Source organism: Mirounga leonina, unplaced genomic scaffold (genome assembly GCF_011800145.1).
Source record: "Mirounga leonina isolate KUSES-001 unplaced genomic scaffold, KU_Mleo_1.0 Mir_153, whole genome shotgun sequence".
NCBI classification, from domain to species: Eukaryota; Metazoa; Chordata; class Mammalia; order Carnivora; family Phocidae; genus Mirounga; species Mirounga leonina.
This window is the reverse complement of record NW_023270387.1, coordinates 943567-967162: the sequence shown is the minus strand read 5'-3', so window position 1 is coordinate 967162 and position 23596 is coordinate 943567. Positions and strand designations below refer to the sequence as shown.

The 23596-nt window shown below is 47.6% G+C and overlaps 1 protein-coding gene across 1 annotated transcript in view; it reads left to right on the top strand.

Annotated features, from left to right (window-relative positions):
* Positions 1–14164: 14164 nt before the first annotated feature.
* MMP20 (matrix metallopeptidase 20) overlaps positions 14165–23596 on the top strand; it is a 48035-nt gene continuing 38603 nt past the window's right edge. The window contains exons 1-2 of the mRNA XM_035008803.1: positions 14165–14290; positions 22118–22365. Of these exons, the coding sequence (XP_034864694.1) occupies positions 14165–14290; positions 22118–22365 (374 nt within the window). The remainder of the gene's footprint in view (positions 14291–22117; positions 22366–23596) is intronic.

Sequence of the window (23596 nt, the reverse complement as noted above, 5' to 3'; positions counted from 1 at the left end):
CACTGTGCTGACCTTCAGAATCCTTTGGCCTTGAAGAGTAGAGAGAAAGGAACAGCCCCCCCTCTACTAAGTCTGAGAATAGGACAAAATGAGTAAGCAGGAAAACCTAGAAATCTGGTGGAAAACAACGAAGACTTAAAAACAATAATGATAAAGCAGAGTTTGTGTTGCAAATGGTGGTATTTGGCAGGTCCCAGGAACTGAGTCACCAGCACTTCTAACCACCCATGAATGTTACAATCTGGAGTGGTCTGGCCTTTTTTAGTACCCTGTCATCAGCTCTGAGTCTACATCCAGATGATGGGTGTTGACCTGAGCAGGGGACCAAAGAAAGAGGAAACAGGGTTGTGTCCTATTTCTGGAAAGGGAGCAGTATGTTGAAAGAGTGAAGGAACACATTCATCTATTTAGAGGAGTATATGAAAAAGTAATGAGATGAAGAAAAATCTCATCCCCAAATCCCTGTTAGGGAATGCGCTGCTTTTGTCCTGGAATCGACCAAAGCCGAGAGAGGCCCCCATCCTGTAGGCACATGCTCAAGAAACAAGGACTGATGGTGAAGTTGTTCTGTATTGTAGAGAAGTGGGAGATTTCAAGTTCCCTTCAAAAAAAGAAAGGGTTTCAGAGCGCCCCCAGAAGCAGCAAGAAAAGGAAGAACTGAGGAGAATGGAAGTATCAGATGGTTAAGCCCCAACCAAAAAAGACAATCTTATTCATCACTTCATACCTGGAAATTTGTACCTCTTAATCCCAGACAGCACAGGGCATATAGTCAATAATATTGTAACAATGTTTGGTGACAGACGGTGACTGCACTCATCGTGGTGAGCACTGAGCAGCTCACGGGATTGTCAAATCACTATGTCGTGCACCTGAAACTAATATAACATTGCACGTTACTTCAGTCTTTAAAAAAGAAAAATATTATTCAAAAAAAACACAAAACTGGACCTCTATGTGTCCTTCCTTTCCTGGATATTTTAAAAGAAAACTATAGGGTCAGCAATTGTTTGCAGAAGTTTAAACTCCCGTTTCCATAGCGCCCTTTTGAGACCTTCTCAGTCCTGTGATTCTATGACATTGCGTGGACTCGAGAGCATGATTACACCAGAAGAGCTGTAATAAAAACAAGCCCTAGGTTTAATTACAACATCCAAAAGTGCTGCTTCATCTCTTCTGCTTCTTGTATTTTTCACCTAAGCTGCTTCAGACTGCAAATCAGCATTTTTAAAAAGACCCTGGGTTCTCTCGGGGCGGGGGGGGGAATAAATATTTCTGAATTGAGAACATGATTCTGGTTCCCAGGCAATATTCTCGCTGTTGCTATAATTGGACAGAACGAATATTTGCTAAACCGCTCTCTGCAGTTTGTATCGATCTTATGGGGATGAGATGTCAAAGGTGAGTGAAATATGGTTTCTGCTTTTAGTGAACTCAGTCTAGTTGGGGGACAGAAATACGATAAAGAACCCAAATTAAAGGAGGTACATGCTGAAAGAGTTATGTGGAAATGCTGCGTTATAGGAAACATTTATTTAAGACGTGGGAAAAAATGTCAGCTGCAAATCGTAAGCCTTGTCTTCTGGGTGCTGTTCTATCCTGTCATCCTTCTCATCAGAACATGACGACTATAGTCCCAGGCTTGTGGAGAGAAGCAACAAAACTATGACGGTAGACAATGACGCCTCCCGAGAGGAAGAAGAAGACTCTGAACCCGGAGTTGGAGCATCAGTCCATCCAGGACCTGCCTGGTAGTCAGGTTTATTTTGCAGGGGAAGCCAAAGTGTGGCCTCACTATTCAAGAGGTCAAATGGGGCTAGAAGACACAAAATACCCCAGAAAGAGCCCCGTGAGGAGGCTCCGCTCACTGCACCAGCACCGCTTCATTCGGATGAAATCAGGTGAAGATGAACATCAAGGGAAGAGAAAGAAGCCCTAAAAGGCAATCTGCCCCTTCCGCAGGCTGGTGCGTGGGCGTGCAGAGTGGTGCTGGAGTCAGGACCACGGAGCGCTCTACACTCAGACCCGGAGGTGGGAGGCGATGAGCACACGCAGCCGCTTGCTTCCCCTCCCCTGGGCTCCAATTTCAACCAGAGCCGACATTCTATTCTTGATACTAGAAACAAAGGAAGAAGGTACATACAAACAGGAAAAGTAAAGCAGTTAAAGTTGAAAGCGTGGCCGGGTCAAAACCCCTCAGTGTTTATCCCTCACCTCCAAGATAAAGTTCAGGCGCTGGGGTGGGGTGCACAAGACTGCCCGAGATCAGCCCGCCGGCCCATCTGCCTGCATCCTGCCATGCTGCTCGCCCTTTCGGCCTCGGGAACTCCGGCTTGTCACGTTCTTGCACAAACCGGACCACCTCACACTGTCCTCTCCTCCAGCTGGTTCACCGCTGCCCATCCCAACACACATAGCAGGGCCTCCCTGACCTCTGCAATAACCCCACAATCATCACCGCCCATATCTGCCCTTGAGTCCTGTTTTAGGATTGCCCTTTTGTATGACTGTCTCTCGGACCAGTTTGCTGGGGCTCCTGTTTCCCACCACATCGCTGGCGTCAAGCCGGCGGCCCTTTGTCAAGTTCATGAGCAACTGGGACATTTGTCAACTTCCATCAGCACTTCTTTCATCCTTTGCTGGCAGAAACCTCGTAAGCAGTGCTCTGGGGACGGTAGAGATGACCAAGGGAAAAGAAAAAATAGCCCCGTGTCCTCAAAGAGAATGCTTCTTAACTGTGCAGTGGGTGGGTAGAGGAAGGAAAGATAAATTTAGGATACTTTTAAAAGATTGGGAGGGAAAAAGAGACGAGAAACAGAATATTCTTATAACCACTCATTACACTGTATGCATGTGTTAGCTCTAAGCACATCTGAAGGGACCCAAGTCAAAAGGGAGTGAAATTGGGAGGGTTTTGCAGATAAATTATATCTTACGATTATAGTAATTATTATCTATGGTATTAAATTATAATTGTAGGTTGTATGTGAACATAATACATAATGGTATGTGATATGTGATATAATACACGTAATGCTGTATCATAACAGCGAACAGTACCCAGTACTTTCTAGGTTCCGGGCACGGTACCAAGCCATCTACACACACCGTCTCATTCAATTCCTACAATTTCTCCATATCCTCACTTCATAATGAAGAAACTAAAGCTTAGGAAGGCTAACTTGGGCGCCTGGGTGGTTCAGTCAGTTGGGCATCTGCCTTCAGCGCGGGTCAGGATCCTGGAGTCCCGGGATCGAGTCCCACATCGGGCTCCCTGCTCGGCGGGAAGTCTGCTTCTCCCTCTGCCCTTCACCCCACTTGTGCGCTCTCTCTCTCTCTCTTGCTCTCGCTCTCTCAAATAAAATCTTAAAAAAGGAAGGCTCACGTGCCCAAGACCACACAGCCACGGTGCCTCCTTACCTTGTACACATCTAAATAGTCCGAGAAATCATAACTAAGTTAACTGAAACTTCCCATCACTATGCAGAAACAGACATGTCCAAAAAGTAGGTGCCCTAAAAAGAGCTTGCCGGGACTGCTGTTTTCTTACAAAAACATCACCTGTGTCTCAAACAGAACAACAATTCCTTCCCCCAAATGGAATGTTGCCCCCATTTAGAATCTGGTTAATTGTAAGTGCATTGGAACTAGGGAATTGTTTCCTTTGACTCTGTCCCAAATTATTAGGGAAAAGGCTTCTAAAACAAAAATGAGATTTTATTTAGCCATGCTTTGGGTCTTGAGAAACTGCTCATTGACAGAACTTTGGGGTTACAGAATGGACAGATCTGTGGCTCTGATGTCCTAGAGATTGACATAAAATTATTTGAGGAGCTGGATGAATGCAACATCTGTAATTGCTGTGGACACTGGACGGGAAGATTTGTGCTTGTGAATCCCTACAGCGGTGTGGTTTGGGGCCGCGAGGCTTTATTTGTTCCCACTTCTTTGCAATCACTGCTAGGCACATTGCACTTTGTCCACCACTTTCCTTATCCAAAAATACAAATCTTCATATTCAGTGACTCCTCAATTCTCTAGAATCCTCTCCCTGGAGATTTTCAAACGACCGCATTTGCAGAATTTCAATATCTAATTTTTTCTATTCTTGGGGCAGAAGCATTAAGCATCATAATGGGCCCCGAGGAGCAATAAAGTGAGAGGGCCAGAATCGAGTTAAGTCATTATTGTCAAATTGATTTTAAATTCAGGCCACAGTGTGAGTTTCGCTGAGTCCCACTCTGGCCTCCCTCTGCCACCGTAGGACCCAGCTCCCTTTGTCTTCCTTGCCCTGCTCTTTCTCAGATGAACTGTGCTCAATGCACGGACAGCTTACGGAGCAGAAGGAAGGGCTCTGCTCATCCGACTGCAGGCTGAAGGACGTGTTGTTGCTGCTATGGTCCTGTCACCTGGTCCCACTTACTCTGGCTCCGGGCGTAGGAGCAAGCAGCAAAAAACCCCGCATCGAGGGACAGCCTGTAAAACCCCCAGCCGGCACTTCTCCCAGTCCTGAGGCCACGAGAGACAGACCGAGCAAGGGCTCCTGGGCTCGAGGGGAATAGGGGACCTGGGGACCACAGGCAGCGCACCGTCCTGGATGGGCCCCGCCAGGAACGGACAGCAGGGGACATCGGGGGCAACTGGGAGATCGTGGTGCTCCAACTTCTGGTCCCACAACCTCGATTACTTTGCCAAAAAATACTGAGGACCCCAAAGAGCCCTTGCTCATGTGGCTCACATCAAAACATCAAGCATATTAGAAATGAAAGCTGGGAAAGGATTTCATAATTAATTTAAAAATAATAATGCAGCATGACATATTAACGTAACATGTTTTTATGAAAAATAAGTATTTTCTAAAAAGACAATAGAAGACTGGCCATGTGTGACATTTTCGAGGATCTCTTCAACGTCTGGCTTTCTGGAGGGAAACGGGTTTCTCGGATCTGCTTGTGCATGTCATCTGTTGTAGCCTTTCCTACACTGTTCTCTCGTGACAGGCCGGAAGTCAAGGAGGTAATGTTTAACATTAAGTGGAGATGGACCCGCGGGCTCCCTGAAAGGCTCTTGAGGACGCCCGCCCCCAGGAAAGCACTATGACAACCACCGGATTACAGGACAGTTTCGTATTAGAGCTGGTTTCCTGATGTTGACACTTGGGCTGAGGGTATATAATATGCTTACATTTGGAGAATCGGGGGGAAATGTGCAGCTGAATTCTTTGTACCGTTCTTGCCACTTTTCTGTAAGCCTGAGATGATATCAAAATGAAAAAAGAGAGGAAAAATGTAAGTAAGGAATTTTCAAAAGTGAAAAAAACAAGGAAACACAGAGGTGTTTCCAGCAGAATCCAGGGTAAATTCCTGATTTGGGTAGGTGTTGGCATGCGTGATACGATAAATGCGTATCTACCATCACGTCCTGGGTGCTGATGAGCCAGCCGTGCCCCGTCTCCCAGGCCGCACCCCAGCCCTGTAGGTTGCGGTCTCTCTCGCACACACACATGCACACACACACGTGCATGGGTATACTGCTCTGCTTCATTCTCTCCCACACCACCTGGCATTTCCACCCTGTGGGGGACGTGGCCGCAAGTGACCCCAGAACCTCCCATCTCCATTCCCAGAAAGAGCTCAGTCTCTAATCCCGAATTCAGTGATCCTGGAAAACGGTCTCATTATTTCACCGGGGTCCCCGATGGGCCCTGTCCTGCAGCGGTTCAAGGTGGCCGGGAAAATGGGAGCCTATTTCCTGGGATGAGGTGACCGGAGACAACGCATAGAAGCTGAGAATATGTGGGAGCGAACACTCAGATGAGATGATTGAAGATGCACCCTAACATGAGAACTAATGTTTCAAGGGTGCATAAGGAAAAGGAATCCGATTAGGGAGACTCAGAAGGAGCCCAGGAACGTGGGTCTGATACGTCTAACACGGCTGCAATGCTGGGCGAGGCCATGGCAACGAGCATGGGGACGGTAGGTCTCTCTATACCAACGTGCTCATCATTTTCTTGTTTCCACCATGCAGATTGAGACGACTTTTGAGATACTTACAAATTCAGAAAATAGAGAAATTCATTATTTAATTTTCCCAATTTAAGATGACTTGTTCCGCATACGTTCAACATTACATCACATTTCCGACCAGGTGTCCCTGCTCCCACCTGGAGTCAGAGCTCCACCCCGTCAGGCATGTTAGATCCTGTGACCTCTGTTCAGAGACCCTGCAGGGTGTCCCATCCCGTGGAGAGTCCAGCACAGGACTCCAGGGCCAGGCAGAACCCACTCTGCTCTTCCGCCCCACTCCTGGCTCTTCTCCAGGCGCACCAGGCTCTATCCCAACCACGGTTCCCTCTGCCCAGAACATCCCTCCCCCTAAATGCTAGTGGGACTCCGAGCTTTCAGCGCATTCAAATCTCTGCTCCCACTTCTTTCCCCTGCACACACCCGGAGGACGCTCGGCAAACGTTTTCGGACCTATGTAAATGAAACTCAAAGCGGGGAGGTCGTGGGGGTCCTTCCCAACGGTTGGGTGTTTACATGTAGCCAGAACTCTAGAGGGAGGACTGGGGGGTCAGAAGGAAGCGGGCAGCCATGCCTGGGCAGGGACGTGAAATGCCTCTGACGGAGCGAACTGTCTCGCCAGCGCGCTGGGCAGGTGGCCCGTGGTCTGACGGACTCCTGACACCCGGCCTGTCCGCAGGCTGCTGGAAACTCGTTTCCCGCTCAACCTCAAACGCTCACGTCGCTGATCGTGACATCACAGCCTGGAATCTACGCCAGCAAACCAACTGCTAACTGCAAGGATGCGCTGGTCTTTCGCGGGTCCTGATCTAAGGGACACATACTGTCGGCCCCCTGACCGGGCCTCCCACAGCCCTCCTCGGTGACCCCCCTCACCTCCACCCCCATTCGCCTCCGTCCCTCTGTCAGTGCAGACCCAGTCCTGCCGTTCTGGGACAGGAAGCCCTCCAGGGGCTTCCCGTCACCCACTGCTAACGTCCAGATGCCTTAGCCCCACAGTGCTGTTGCCCTGTGCTCCCCTCTCCTGGCCCTGTGAATAAACTCAGCAAGCCCTCAGAAGCCGTGGCCGCCCCTGCGGCTGCTGCAGACTCGTTGGGAGCCTCTCTTCCCACCATCTGCCGTCTGCGTCTTGCCCACCGCAGTCGAGCTCTGAGCCCTGGAGCTCACCTCAGTTCTGCCCCTCAGATCTTCAGCGTGGGTCAGACCCCTGGCCTGGGCCTTCCGCTCGCATCATCAGAACCGTGGGTGGGAGGTGTCCTCCAACAGAAAGGTCTCTGCCCACCTTTTCTGCCCCATCTCCTGCTGCTGCCCCCAAATCACCTTGTGCATGAAAATACCTTCGGCTTCCTAGAGTAGGTGCTCCTTGACATCTCCTCATCCCGTGATCCCCTCAGCGTGGACCTCCCCCCTCCCCGCTCACCCTCACCGTCCTTCCTGCTCCCCCGACCCACCCCACTGGGGGGGTGTAGGGGGGACGAAACCCCATCCTGCGGAAAGCCCACCCTGACCCGTTTCCCCTCTCCCATTCTCAACAGCCCAGGCACAAACACGTTCCCTCTTCTGCTCTCATTTGAACCTTTCAAGACCCCTATTATTCCGCTAATTACACGGTAGGATACTTTGAGCTTACAGCCGAGTCTCTCCCTGGAGGCTCTAAGACCCTGGCAGGCAGGAACAGGTTTCCGTTTACCTCTTGTGCCTCCAGAATGAGCCTGGTACTGGCATAGAGAATAAATGCAGGAGTTTCCGACTGAGTGTACAGATGAAGGACAGACAAACAAATGAATAAGCAAAGCACGCCACGGAGTCGATCGTTTGGGTCTTCTGTTTCCTCAAATGCAAACTAAACTTCAAGGCCCGTCGATAGAGTCGCTCGAAATTCCACTTACTGTTTTTAAAAATGTGGCGTGGCATTAAAGGAAAATTTGCAAGAATGGTTAAGTATAAACTCTTACCACCTTAAGACCACTATTTTCAGCTCTGTTGGTTTCCTTCCAACTTTTCTGCCTACATGTTTGTGCTTTTCTTTAGCAAACATAGCACCAAATTTGTCCAATTCTGTAGCTTGCTCTTTTGGTTAAAATTGTTCTTTTAATATTTTATACATTGCTATTTTATTTCTAATGACTAAATTATGTTATATTGAGTTGCTATAACTTCTATAACCACTTCCCTATTTTCAGACATTTAGGTGCCTTCCAAGTTTTTGTTCTATGGTTAGACATAAAATAAGCATTTCTGTTTCTATTCTTTTAGTGACTTTCTTAGTGAAAACTCTTAGGGATGGAATAGGACCCAAATAGTATAATCCCTTTTATGGCTCTTGATATGTATGGCATAATTGCCTTTTAGAAAGATTCTACCCACTTGCAGTGTGAAGGCATGTTTTTGTCATAAAGAGTCCACATTTAATCTAAGATCTTACTCCAGGTCCTCAATCTTATCACAGCAGATCTGAGCTTCTAGCATATAAAAACCGCCTCAAAAACTAAAACGTAACTGATGGTCAACAGATTGAGTATGAATTAAATGAAATAAATGGATATGAATGAATGAACTTGACTGAATTTATTTAAAAAAATATATTGAATATAGTGAATATATATTTTATATATGCTTTTATTTATATTTATGTAATCTAACTTGTCCACATACACCCTGAACCCAAGCCGACAGGCAGAACCCCACATAACACCTTCTCTATCCTGTAGTCAAAGACTTCTGGGAGCAACTCCACAAACTTCTTTAATAGCTCATTTTAATGCTAGCGATGGCTAGATCAAAAGATTATTTGTGTCCATCTCTCTAACCAAACTCATCTACGGTATAGATAGGTCTGTTTTCTTCCCGCCCCTCCCCCTCCCCCTTATCTACTGCTGCAATAAAATTTTTCTCTAATCTTAAAAATTTCTAAGCTTCAAAAAGTCATAATATAACTATAAAATATTACATGAGTTACAGGTTAAATAAATGAACAATTTTTAGAAGTCCAGCGTTCAGAGTGGGTGTATTTACTGGAGGAGTCTGAAGGAAGGACGGAGCCTGGGTGGGGGCTGAGGCTAGCTGGTGGCTAATTGCGAGAAGCCGGCCCCACTGTGGGGCATTCTTCCAGGTTGGGACTGAACTGTTTGGAAATCCAGAAATTTAAACCCTTAGGAAAGCTAGATTATTAGAGATTGAAATATAAAAACCAGAATAACAATTGGATTGTTTGCATTGAGAAAGAGCATCATCAGTCAGGGAGCTGGGCCAACTGCTTGGCCACGTTCTGCAGGGCAAGACTCTCAACAGGAGCTCTAGGGAGCCCAGAGGTCTGCCGGCCAGCCACCGAGGTCCCCTGTGCCCCCACACACTGTCTGCTCCCCGTAACTGCCAAGGACACAGGCTTTGAGCTCTGGCAGGTCTGGGTTAAAATCCTGCAGACATCACTTTAGTTGAAAAATGAGGTATCTCGGGTGCCTGGGTGGCTCAGTCGGTTAAGCGACTGCCTTCGACTCAGGTCATGATCCTGGAGTCCCGGGATTGAGTCCCGCATCGGGCTCCCTGCTCGGCGGGGAGTCTGCTTCTCCCTCTGACCCTCTTCCCTCTCGTGCTCTCTCTATCTCATTCTCTCTCAAATGAATAAATAAAATCTTAAAAAAAAAAAAAAGAAAAATGAGATATCTTAGAGTTGTTGGCGGTTGGTTCAATGTCTGGCATATAATATGGGTTTCAGTAAAAGTTCTGACACCTTAGGGGAATGCTACACACCTCTGTTTAATTCCTTATATGGGCTGATCTGAAATGTATCTCTCTGAGGACAGTCTTGTTTTCTTATTCCTTGCTTTTATCATCCAATCACTCATTCAGGCATTCATCTATGCAACAACTGTTGGGGGCATATCTGTTTTGTACCAGACTCTGTTCTAAGTACTTGGGATAATGCAGTGGACAGAACAGAGCGCCGATCCTCGTGGAAATTACATTCTAGTGGTAAAGGGCAGACAACAGACACATAACCTATAGCATGTCAATGCATGCATTTAATGGCATAATGCTTTACCTTTTACCACAACTGTTCTCTGAATCAACGCTCAATTCAATGAACAATAGTATCTTAGAAGTAAAAAAATGTCTTATATTCATTTTTTATTAACCCATCCCAATACTTCTGGGACATTTTTGCAATTCATGGCCAAAAGTAATTCTGGAGTTTCCCCTTTGTGACCCGACTGAGCACTAAGCATCCATTAGCCATTTTAATCTTCTCAACATGCTTCTGAGGTTTTTATTCTCCACGTGACAAAGCAAGAGGCAGCTCCGGAGGCTTCCCAGATTGTGGGAGATATTTTCCGGGTTTGGATTTGATGTGTTCTTCAGCCGCCCAGCGCAGACTTCCTCTCTGGGAGATACTCCCATTGTATGTATTTGTGGTGGTCTCCGTGAACGTGTCCTGCCTCTTCGTATGGACGCCAAGTTACGGAGGTCCTCCTGCTTCTTGCCTCTGGACAGAGGGCGAAGGCGTATGGCCCAGACCCAACCACAGACCCTCCCACTGCACGCTCCGAGCGCCGAGGGAACGAGACCGAGACCGTGAGAACCAGGAGCCTGGCCACAGTGGCCTCAACCACTCAGTGGGAAAACTGTCCGGTGATAAGAGGTCAGGGCCCAGAAACACATCGCTCCTGGCTTTGGTTTCTACCACCCTTGGTCCTCCTGGTTCTCCCAGCCTGGTGCTCTAATTCTCTGAGCTACCTGATATTTTTTTTCCAAAAAGGGGCGCCTGGGCGGCTCAGCCGTTAAGCATCTGCCTTCTGCTCAGGTCATGATCCCAGGGTCCTGGGGTCGAGCCCCGCATCGGGCTCGCTGCTCGGCGGGGGGCCTGCTTCTCCCTCTCCCTCTGCCTCTCCTTCTGCTCGTGCTCTCTTTCTCAAATAGATAAAATCTTAAAAAAAAATTTTTTTTTCTCTTAAATCAGCCAGAACTGGATTTCACAGCTCAAAACACCGACAGCTAACATATCTAGAAAGTGGCCGGGTCAGTGTTTGATTCTAGGTCTGTCTAAATACAAAGTCTGCGCCTCTCATTGAAGTAAGACAAGTAGGGGATCAGTTACTTATTCGACAGTTATCCTCAGCCCGTTGCCCATGTCTCAGCGCCATCTCAGAACCCAAACGTGGGACTGAATTCCGCCGGGACCTGGCAAGAAGCAGTTTTTTGTGGAGCGCTCGATTCCGTCATTTAAAAGCCTTCTCCCTTTGTCTTAGTGGTGCATGGAAACTTCTGGGAGCTCTGCAGGATCCTCTGCCCCGAGGCTACCGACCTCCTGTCCCATGCGGATTATTTTTTCTGCTATACTATGCGCTCCCCAGTCCTGTGATACGGTCTCTCATTTCATGTCCTGTTAGTCACGGACTGGCTTTGAAAGGATCTCTGTAGGTTGGAACGATTTGGTTTTAAGCTTAGGTTTAATACAAGAATGACAGAAAGAAAGCAGACTTTGCTCCCCTGTAAAGAAGAAGAGAAGCAGGAAAAGGAAACAGTGGGAAATTACCAGCCTGAGTGTGTCATTCTGTTTTGAAAGGTCAAGGATGTCACCTAACACTGGCCTTGCAGTGAAACTTATTCACACTAATGTGTAAATGACTTATGAGAAGATAAATTGCTAATCCTCTTCAGTTTTTGCACGTTACAATTGAGAGTCGTGGTGCGAATGCTGGGATTGATTGCATTCATGCATTAGAAGAACGGATACTGAAACCTTCTAGAAATACCTAGATCACCCCCCTAGACCGTTGTTTATCTCAATCTGCTTCCAAAAAATGGAATTTAGCGATTCTCCAAGTTCTGTGGGTGAGAATATCTTTTGTTGAGCCCGAGTTCCTTACTGTCTTCCACTCCCTGGCTGCCTTTGGCTCAGGACCATCGCAAGGACTTGGAGCAATCATCTGGGGGGGAAACAAGCCAAGAAAATGGCCAAGTGGAAGGGTTTCCAGGCCTCTGTCCTTGTTCCTTAATCCCTGCAGCAGCATGGAAGTGTGGGGCAGAGCCGCAGAGAATGGGAGAGCATGTCAGTGCAAATTTTGAAATCTTTTCCTGTCCTCAGACCAAAAGTGACCAGGAGTATATGCTATACATTCGTTCATTTATAAAACAAACTTGATTGTGACTTTTGTATCACTCGGTCTTTGAGGATCTTACAATTTAGTGAGTTGGATGAGTCTCGTTGATCTCTGATTTTCCTTCTGTTCTACAGCAGAGTCTCAGAGTGCAAGACAGAGAGGATGTTCACACATGTGACAAATCCTCATTGAGGACCCCGGGTTGCTCACTAGACCCCAACACGGGCTTCTCTCTCCCACTCAGGAAAGTGTACCAGAACGCAATGGGGAGAGAGGGAGAGAGGGAGAGGGACGGAGGAGAGAGGGGGAGGGAAAGAGAGGGAGAGAGAGGGAGAGAGATCACTAGGGGAGTAACCTCGAATCTAGTCTAAGTGAGAAGCCAAGTCATTTACACATTTTCATGGCTAACGAGTATTAGTAATAAATTATTTGCAACAAACTTCACAAATGACAGTCAGATACGCGATACGTCCCCACTAAAAATCACTGCTCTAGAAGGCCAGGGTAGTAATGAATATGCTTTCTGTGCCTAGAATATTCTTGGCACTTTTTATACATTTTTTCATTTCGTCCCAGCCCCCACAATGCTGTTTGCTCAACTAATCCAGTGCTTTCCAACTTTAGTGTGCATCAGAACTACCCAAAGGGCTTGTGAAAACACAGACTGCTGGGCCCCATTCGGTAAGTCTGGGGGGGCCTGAGAATTGGCATTTCCAACACGTTCCCAGGTCCCGGTGATGCTGCGGGTCCAGGAACCACACTTTGGGAATCACTGATCGAGTCATCCACTCATCATTCGAAAGGCATTTGTTCAGATCTGTCAGGGGCCTGGCACCAAAGTAAAAAGCTCAGTCAAACATTATCTTGTAGGAGCTGGTGTCCAATGAGCGCCCGCGAAGGGCTTTCTTATGACCCGATCTACGCCTTTATGACAATCCAACAAATCCTTCCCTCCGTTTCACAGATGAAAACACCACAGCTGGAAGAGATCCAGAAACCTGTTCCAAGACCTGTGGACTCCGGTGTCAGAACGGGGATTGGAATCTGTGTCTGCCGGATGCCGAGTGGCCATCGGACACCCCGCCGTATGCTCAGCCTCTCCCACAACACTGAGGAGCTTGCACACCATATGGTTGTCAGTCTTTTGCGTATTAAGACACACACACGTACACACACAAAACTGATGTTCAGAGAGGCCAAATAACCTGCCCAAAGTCACACAGTTTAGGAAGTATCTTAAAACTGAACCTCACTTTGTCTGATGCCACAGTGCTTTTCCCACCATAAAAACCATTTCTCCACGCTCTCTAGATCGAGATCTATCTTAATCAGAGCCAGGAGAAAGACTAGGACCCCCGTTAACCAGAGTGTGCAGAGAACGGCTAGGTCTGTGCAACGTCTCTGTTAACTAAGCTGCATCTCGTGCTTTAACTTACTCGAGGGTCTTCTAACAGCTGGGGGCTACTTTCCACCCGAAGTCAGCACAGTCTGATGCAATGTTTCCCTGATGATTCAGGATCCTGCATGCCCAGAACCATCGCAGGAAGAGTGCTCGTTACTGAGAAATGCCTGAGGGTGTTGCAGAAGATGCAGGGGGCCGATCGAATTGGGGGGGGGGGCCGTTACCAAGGAGGAATTAAACTGTACTCTAACCACTGACCTCTTCTGTCCTCAGAATGGACAAAGGCCCCCACACTGAGACTCATCAAACGTTTCCATTGAATTGGGTTAAAATTAATCAAGTTTACCCCAGTTTGTGGAAGCAGCTGACAAACTTCGTTAAACCTGAGTGTTTTTCTGCCTTTGTGGCTTAGTAAATCGCAAGGAATGAAGCTTTTCCCTGACTCCCGTGTACCCTTGTGTTACCCCGTCATCAGGGAGAGAAACGAGCTGTATAATTACCTTTCGAGACAGGAGTCATCCCTGCTCCAAGGGCCCAGACCTGTTTGGTGCTATAAAAGCAGCTCGAGGTCGAAGTGCAACTGCGCACTGTCCGCCTCGCCCCGGGCTGATACAACCCCGAGCGGCCCCGAGGAGATGAAGGTGCTCCCCGCCTCGGGCCTGGCTCTGCTGCTCACCACGGCTCTCGAGTTCTCCACGGCAGCCCCCTCCCTACCTGCAGCCACTCCCAGGACCTCACGGAACAGCTACCGCCTCGCACAGGTTTGTGAACCTTTACACAATTCCTCCTCCCGCCCCGGAAACCCTGCGAGGGTCTAACAAGAAAGCAAGGAAAAATCGTTATTGTTGTAAAACAGCTCATAAGCGCACCGGGGCCGAGGAGAGACTACCTCCCACGCGGCTAAGACCCATGTTGGTGCTCACGGGGGGTGCACGAGCCATGACGAAATGAACGAGTCTCCAGGTAGCTCGCTTCATACAGAAACTGAAGTGACTTGCAAAAACCCAAGCAAGACAAAAGAGACGAAGTATTGGAGGAATACTGTCAGGGGGAAATAAGGGCAGAAAAATCACCCCCGAGGCGTAAGTTTGCATGGGCGAGGTAGGTTATCAGCACAGTGCCAAGCTTCCTGGCGGCACCGGAGAGATTTCCTGGGTTCACACGTTAGAAAAGGGCTCCGGCGTTCTGCGCTGACTCGATCCAGATCTAAAGTGACCCGTTTGTCCCGGGCGCCGACCCGCTCCGCCCGTGAGAGCCTTTCCTCTCTAAAGCATGTTCCCAAGGACCTGCTTTATGGACACTTTCTGTATTTTCCTCTTTCTCAAAGATCTCTCGGAACTGGTTGGAAAGGATGGGATACAAATAAGTCAGGTTAAAACTTTTGCAACAATTATGTGACTCAAAGTGATTCAATGTTTATTTGCTTCCAAGCGGGTTTTGCGTTTAAGAGAAGGTGGCGATCTGTCATCTAAAGAAACATCTCTAGGGGCGCCCAGCTGGCTCGTCGGCAGAGCGCGCGACCCTTGATCTCGGGGTTGTGGGTTCGAGCCCCACGTCGGGTGTAGGGATTACTTTAAAATCTGGGGGGGGGAAGTGTCTAACGACGGAACTCCCAACGTTAGTGGAGGTGTGTGGATGAGATGTGTTTGGGCCAGGACCTGTGTCTCGACTGTCCGTCGAACGGGAGCACATCTGTGATTGCCGGCCGTGCTTCAGTTGGCGTTCCCGCCCACCCGCTGCCCCTGTGGACGCACACGCCGAGTGTTTGCACACCCATCCATCCTAATTAGTCAGCCCCCCGCCGTACCCGTCACTGAGCATAATAATATCAGCCCTGCTTATAGACAAGGTAGCGGATGCCAAGAACAGAGCTCTTAACCCGAACTGCCTCTGACTTGAGCCCTCACCGTTCAATAAACTAAATTCAAGATAACGTAGCTCAGAATTCCAGGGTCTATTTCAAACTGGGTTTCGCTGGTACCATGTACCTTTGGGTCCCTTCCCCCGACATGTAATTTTCCCTCACCTAGCGTCACGCCACCCTGATTCAGAAACTGGAGTCGCTGTGACCTCCGGAAGGAGGGTGACGCTGAGGCCAGAACCCACGTGAGGGGTCGAAGACCGTGATTCTAGTCCTGGTCCAAACGACAGTCCTCGGGCCAAACCGGCCAGGCATGTTCGTCCGCGTGTCGTCTGCTTCTGCACCCCAGTGGTGGAGATTCGCAGAACCGAAAATACTATCGGCCCTTCACAGCAAGAAGTAGCTGAGCCCTGAGCAGTCTGTGCAGGAATGAGACCAGAAAGTCTCGGGAAAAGATAGGCTTGCTAGGACTGTTTGGGAACAATGAAGTGGCCTTGGGATGCTGGGGATCCCTTACGACTTCCGCCCCAAAAGAAGTCTGCTCTCCTCAGCTCCCTTACATCCCACTCTCAGAAAGACCCCCGTCCACGGACCAGGGAACCTTGGCAAACAGCCCCTTCTCCGGCAACAGCCCCAGTCGCCAGCGCCGGGCAGGAGAAAGGCGCCCTCCTCAGCAGCCTAGCGTGATCCGGGCAAACCACTAAAGTGGGTCCTAGTGACTGGAAAGAACTAAGGTCCCACCTTATGGTTTATAGAACTACAGCCCCCCCCACCTGCCGTGCACGGTTTCATTACCCACGGTCACCCCTGGCGGGAAGGTGGATGGCCCGCCGTCTGACCCGTCAGAAGGTTCATCAGTAGCCTCCCGCCCCGTCGCCGCGCCCGCGTCCTTCACCTCTCTCCATGTCATCACCTCACATCATCACCAGAGGGATGAGTTCAGTAAGATTCTGTGGGAGAGCTCACATTCCCATAACTGTCAGCACAGTACATTGTTGTGATGGTCGTCGGTTACTATTAGTTACTGTTGCTAACCTCTTCCTGTGCCTAATTTATAATTAACTTCATCGTGGGTGTGTACGTATAGGGAGAAACAGGGTTCAGCACTATTCGCAGTTCCAGGCCCCTGCTGGGAGCTCCGGATGGTATCCTCTGCAGATTCGGGGCACTTCTATACGTAACCACCTTACAGTACAGCGGATGACAATGCGAAAGACGCAGTTGAGTCCGTGCATTCAACAGTTATTTATGGACAGCTTCCTGTGTGTTATGTGCTAGGGTCTCTTCTAAGACTGGAGAAACAGTGAACAAAACCAGTCAAATCCCTGTTCTGGGGGATCTCAAGGTAGCGGATGCCAAGAACAGAGCTCTTAACCCAAACTCCCTCTGACTTGAGCCCTCACCATTCGATAAACTAAATTCAAGATAACGTAGCTCAGAATTCCAGGATCTATTTCAAACTGGGAGGAATAAGCTGGGAGGACATAGGCAAGTAGTTAATCAACAAGCACCCGAGATTATTTCAAAGTGGTAAGTGGTATTGGGGGGCAATGAATCAGGATGATAGTGACTGGGGGACAGTGGGGGACATTGTCACCTGAGTGGTCCAGGAAGGCTTTTCTGTGGAAGTGACATTCGAGGTGAACCTGAACTGTAAGAAAGAGCCGGTCACCTGACTATCTGGAGTGAAGGAGCCTGGGGGCCGCATCCGGCTGATGGCAGGAGCTGGGAGACCGTGTGCAGTGGGCCTGGCTGGGCCCCAGAGCCAGATGGCCGGTGGACCAGGGAGGCCTGGGAACCGGGGTCAGGATAATTAGCTTCCACACAGCCCTGTTCTTTCCAGAGAAAACGTATTGCTTCTTGCACCTGTAAACACCAGACAGGCAAAATTTTCAAATGTTATGTGCTTTCTCCCCAAGTCAGAGCACAATAGTCTACACTTAAAAAGATGAGCAGGTTTTTAGTTGACTTACTTAATGCCAACTTGTGTCTTTTACATTCTGCTTTGCTGATGAGCATAAAGGCTTTGAAAATGATGGACTAATAAAATGCTTAGTTTCTTAAAACAGAGTTTTATTCTATTTTTGTTTGCTTTTAAAACCAGTAATACTGGGGCTCCTGGGGGGCTCAGTCGTTAGGCGTCTGCCTTCGGCTCAGGTCATGATCCCAGGGTCCCGGGACTGAGTCCCGCATCGGGCTCCCTGCTCGGCGGGAAGCCCGCTTCTCCCTCTCCCGCTCCCCCTGCTTGTGTTCCTGCTCTTGCTATCTCTCGCTCTGTCAAATAAATGAATAAAATCTTTTTAAAAAGGGGGGGGCACCTGGGTGGCTCAGCCATTAAGCGTCTGCCTCTGGCTCAGGTCATGATCCCAGGGTCCTGGGATCGAGCCCCACGTCGGGCTCCCTGCTCAGCAGGAGGCCTGCTTCTCCCTCTCCCACTCCCCCTGCTTGTGTTCCCTCTCTCGCTGTGTCTCTCTCTGTCAAATAAATGAAATCTTAAAAAAAAAAAAAATAACATTCAAAAATACTCTTCCCCAAAAGCCTCACGTTAACTATGAAGAAAAAAGCTAGGTGGGGCGCCTGGGTGGCTCAGTTGTTAAGCGTCTGCTTTGGCTCAGGTCATGATCCCGGGGTCCTGGGATCGAGCCCCTCATCGGGCTCCCTGCTCAGTGGGAAGCCTGCTTCTCCCTCACCCACTCCCTCTGCTTGTGTTCCCTCTCTCACTGTGTCTCTCCCTGTCAAATAAATAAATAAAAATCTTTAAAAAATACACACACACACAAAAACTGTGGTCCTGGGGCGCCTGGGGGGCTCGGTCGTTGGGCCTCTGCCTTCGGCTAAGGTCATGATCCCAGGGTCCTGGGATCAAGCCCCGCATCGGGCTCCCTGCTCAGCGGGAAGCCTGCTTCTTCTCTCTCATTCCCCCTGCTTGTGTTCCTGCTCTTGCCTATCTCTCTGTCAAATAAATAAAATCTTAAAAAAAAAAAAAACAGTAATATCAATACAACATTTAAAACAACATTTGACAGTTTGTTAAATTGTCCTTAAAAATAATATAAATTTTTATTATCACATTACTATGAACTTGTAATTAAAGATAATTAAAAACTGGAAGCTTCCAAATACAGACTGTTAAATTCAGGTGTTTTTACTACCATTTTACTTTCTGTGCATGAAGAGACTTTTTTTTTAACTAGTATGTTTGGTTCCTAACTTTATCACTGATTATTATTTCCTAAGAAAATTTTCATTTTTATGTTTTCATACACATCACTATAAGGAGTTACACATATTCCAGAATATAAGTGAGTTGTAATTAATTGCTTCCTTTGCTGGACCCATGGATTATTTCCATACGAATAGTGTTGCTGTGAACATCTCCATACACCAGCCTGAGCTAAAGGATGATTTTTTCAGCACAGATTTCCCAAAGAGCAATTCATGTGTGAAAGGGTGCACACATTTAAAGTCTTCCATGCGCTTAAAAGCCTGTTCACACTGAGGCCCTCCCTGGATCCTGACACTGGTGTGGTCCATAGAACAAGTTCCAACCTCGTGCTGTAGACGAGTGCACGGAAAACCCAAGCCATGAAGGGCGTTGCCCAGCCTGTTAGAAGCTAGGATTCCTCACCCAGCGCCCCAAGTCCTCATGACTCCCTGCGGCCCAGCCGAATGGAGGGAAATGTGGAAGAAACGCCATCTTGAACCTCATGCTTTGAGACACACGTGACCCTGAGCTTTAAGTTCTTAATTCTCAAGAAGGATGCCAGGAGCGCACACTGAACAAAGAGCTGGAGTTGGGGAGCCAGGCCACGGGGTCTCTATTACTTTACTCTCTCCAACGCTGAAGGAGAATCAGAGAGAGAACCACGGGAGAGCCAACCCTAAAATCCTGTCATTTGAACAACGGGCAAGTGGGGAGCAAGCAGGACAATTCTGGGGGGTCCCAAAACTCTTGACCCAACAGCGTCAGGTGTTGAGCCAACAACACCCAAGGGTTAGAATTCACACAAATGGAACATCTAAGTGCCTCCCTGGACGTTTGGAGTCTGGAAAGATGTGAAAACCTTGTCCATAACTTTGGCAAGAAAGGTCTCAGAATAACTTGGGCCCTGAGTACTCAGAACATCTGATAAGTCTTCAAAGAAACAAACTTGCATATTTTACCTAAAGAAAAAGAGCCCGAATATTAACTGAACATGTACTCTGAGCCTAGAACTGTGTTGAACAGAACTAGGTACCGTTTTCATCCTTTTATGGATAAGCCTTTTGACCTGCAAGTCTGGCACCTTCTACATATTCTAAAGAAAAAAAACATTTTATTGTAGAATTATATATGTTCAAGTAGAAAAATTATAAAACATAGGTAACAAAAAAGAATCCTTTTCGGTTCCATCACTAAGATAAACCACTACTCATCCCTTCATTGATATTTTTCAAAACACTTTGCTATGACTCCGGGCTGGGACTAGGTTGCAGGAATGAGGCAGGATTGGACTCCATCTTTATTTAAAATATTGATGTTTTGTTCATCGTGGATTTCTTTGCATCAATTTTGATTTTTTTAATGTTGCATTAAGTATTGCTATTCTTGAATACTGAGTTTTTGGCGACCCCTGTCTTCCTCGCCCTGGTCCAGGTTTACGAGCATACATCGGTGTGTGTATCCATACGCACACACTTTTCTTTACAAACAGGGCTTATCCTGTAAGAGTACTTGTAAATCTATTTCCACGTAATGTATCATGAGCATCTTCTCTCATAGGACCATATTTTGTAAACCAAAATTAGAACACAGCATGCATCACACATCACCTAACAAGGGAACAAAATACTTGAAATCCAAACTATCTCAGCTCTGGAACATCTGGCCCTTTGCACTGAGCTTATCTCTTAAAGAGTGTAACTCAGACTTACAGCGAGTGCTCTGTCCTCACAGCATCAACTTGAGCAAAGAGGAATGGCTCCGAAAATGTCATCCTGCAAAAAAGATCAGAAACATAAGATGCTTACTTACAATGGCCCACCCAGAGCTGGGAATGAAACCGCATAGCCCCAGCCATTTCCAGCGCCCCTCACCGAGGCTCCAGGGCTGGGGCTCCACGCTGCCCCCTTCTCCTCCCCTTGGGTCCTCATCCCATTAAGATTCTCGCAAGGAACCACCACTAGGGAAGTGAGTTTCCCTGGCCAACAGGGCAGGGGTGGGGGTGGAGGGGGGCAGTGAGGATCGTGTGACCCCCCAGGAGCACCTTGCCCAAACAAGCCAGCTTGTTTAATTAGTAATTAAAAGCCTTGCTCCTTTTAATTATTTCCTGAACAACTACAATCCACGTTCACAGCAGAAAACTTTGGGATCTAGGAAAGGACGAAAAATAAGTTGTCACCCCATGGTATTACAACCCAGAGGTAAACAAGTCTGATACAGACCTATTTCTTTCCATTATTGATGTTACTCGTGTTCATACAAATTACATGCATATGTTAAGTATCAATATATCAGTTGACATCAATTTTCAACGTTAATTTGCACATTAACCTTATATTAATATACGTAGATAACAAACAGGAGTATAATATGTATACATATATAGGGTTTGATTTATTTTTGAAATTACGATTTTAATCTGTATAAAGACTTCACCTCTATGTTGTCATTATACTGAGTGCGTTATTCCATGCCGTTAAATATTTTTCAAAAATGGGATCTTAGAGGTCTAGTACTACTTCATATGAATATGTAATAATATATCCAACAAATCCCCTATTCTTAGATATTAAGGTTGCTCTCAATGTTTTATTATCTATTGTATATAAATATGTACATATAGAATAAATCATACACATAATTTATATAGAAATATATAGTTAATGTGATAGACAAATATTTATGTGCACCTTGTGTATGATATATAAATATAAAATTTTACGTAAAATAAAACATACACATAAATCTGCATCTGCTCTGTGTTTCCCTGAAATCAGGCGGGCAGTCGAAACCCCTGGGCCAGCAGCCGGCTCTGGTTCTCACCCCACCCAGGAAGTCCTGGAAAAGTGTCTTGAATGATCAATTTAGAGGTTTTAAGCCTTAATGTGCACATGAAAAGCTTATAATCTGTGGGTAATTTTACTTGCCTCTGGGGACAAAGGGCCAGTCGCGGAAGGCTGCCCTGGGAAGACAGACAGGTTCAAGCCCACGCTCTGCTCGCTGAGCGATGGAAAGCCAGCAGGGAAATGGACGGCCGTCTGCCTTTGTATAAGATGAGAGGCTGCAACAGAAGGCCTCCAAGCGTTAAAAACATATCCATCTTGCATAATGTACAAGGAAAACATGGTACCAGTGACTGCCTTCTTGGGAAATAGACTAGTCTTGGTTTTGCAAATTGGGTCAAGATTTCAATGACAAATGCTCTGTGGGGAAAGTGTTCACATTAACTTCCTTCCGTTACTTTTTCCTCTTAGAATAACTAGTCCTTATAGGAAAACTGTAAAATGCAAGTGAGTAAAAAAAGAAACTGTTACAATCCTCACCACCCAGACATAACCATTGTTAATAACGTGGCATCTCTGTCGAAGCTTTATCTAGGCGAATATATTTAATATTTTTCAAAGATGGGAGTACTCGGTCCACGCTATTTTTAGCTTGTCGAGAGTATTGTCCCCTTCTCTAACCTGAGCGTGAGTCTCTCCCAGAGACCTGCCGCAGACATGTCAGCCTGCCTCTCCGTTCCAGGCGTATCTTGACAAGTATTACACCAGGAAGGCAGGGCCCCAGGTTGGCGAGATGGGGGCGCCAGGAGGCAGAGCCCTGGTCAAGAAGATCAAGGAGCTGCAAGCCTTCTTCGGCCTCCGCGTCACCGGGAGGTTAGACCAGCCCACGATGGACGTCATCAAGAGGCCTCGCTGTGGAGTTCCCGACGTGGCAAACTATCGCCTCTTCCCAGGTGAACCCAAATGGAAAAAAAATACTTTGACATACAGGTAATGAGATGGAGTCTTCCCAAAGTCAGAGAGAAACACCCTCTCTCTTTTTCCTTTCTTTTAGAAATCTCTTCCTTCCGTTCTTGTATACAAGTCCCGACTCATCACAACCATAAGGAAGGCTTTTTAGGGCTCAGCTTTAGACAGGGACATTGGAGGACTCGCTACAAAATATGATGTCAGGATTATCCTAATGACTGGCCATTTCGGGCACTACAAACAATTTTATCAATTAGAGACAACACACTTGTCTTTCAAGAAAAATAACCTAGTTTAGGATTAATAGCAGTACCAACCAGTTTTTTTAAAACAAGTTCCTCAATCAGAAGGAAACAATAAAACTCACCTATTTAAGTAATTTTTTTATTCCAAAAATAATTTATTGTTGACTTATTAAATGCCTACTGTAGACATTTGAGTTTTGGAGATACAAAGGTGAGCCGATCCTGTTCCCTGACCCTCACAGCCCCTTTCGGGAGACACACAAGCAAACAGATCCTCGTGGCTCCCCGTGACAGGTGTGAGCCTGAGGGTCTAAGCAGAGAACCGTGGTAGCACCCAGAGGGAGCACGGGGACCCACCGCTAGGCCGGCTGGCCTCCTTCCTGGGGGACCCCCTCCACCTGCGGGTCAGCTTGGAGGCGGTGGACCCTGCTGTACGCCTGGGCCTTGCACCTGCTGGACAGATGTGGCCTTGCAAATGGGTGGCCTGTGCATGCATCTTAGCCCTGGGGCCTGGCCAACGGTGAGGGTGTTCCCAGTGCAAGAGGAGTCCGGCAGCTAAGGGCGTGCAGTGGGGTGGCCCAGCGGGCAGGTGCCGCCCAGGGCAGCCGAGAGCCAGGCCAGGCGTGGGGCCAGATTTTGCTCTTAGGAAGAGCACAGCTGGCCGAGACCTGGGGACGGGGCGAGGCCGGGCTGTTCCAACAGTCCCCGCAGGGCTCACAGAAGCCGTTCCAACAGTCCCCTCCTCACGGCTCACAGAAGCTGGTCTCGAACCTGTCTGGAATTTTGCAGCCAGTTGTTAACTGCCCCAGCCTCTTGCAAGCTGGTCGCTAAACAGAGCCATTATCAAAAATTAAGCTCTTCATCCCTGCAATTAAATAAATTATATTCATACACCAACCATTACGTATTACCTTGTGGATGTTATATGGAATCAAAAACAAAAGGTGACCACACTTTGCCTCCTGATCACTCTACCACACTTTGCGACTGTCTGTGTTCATGAGGCT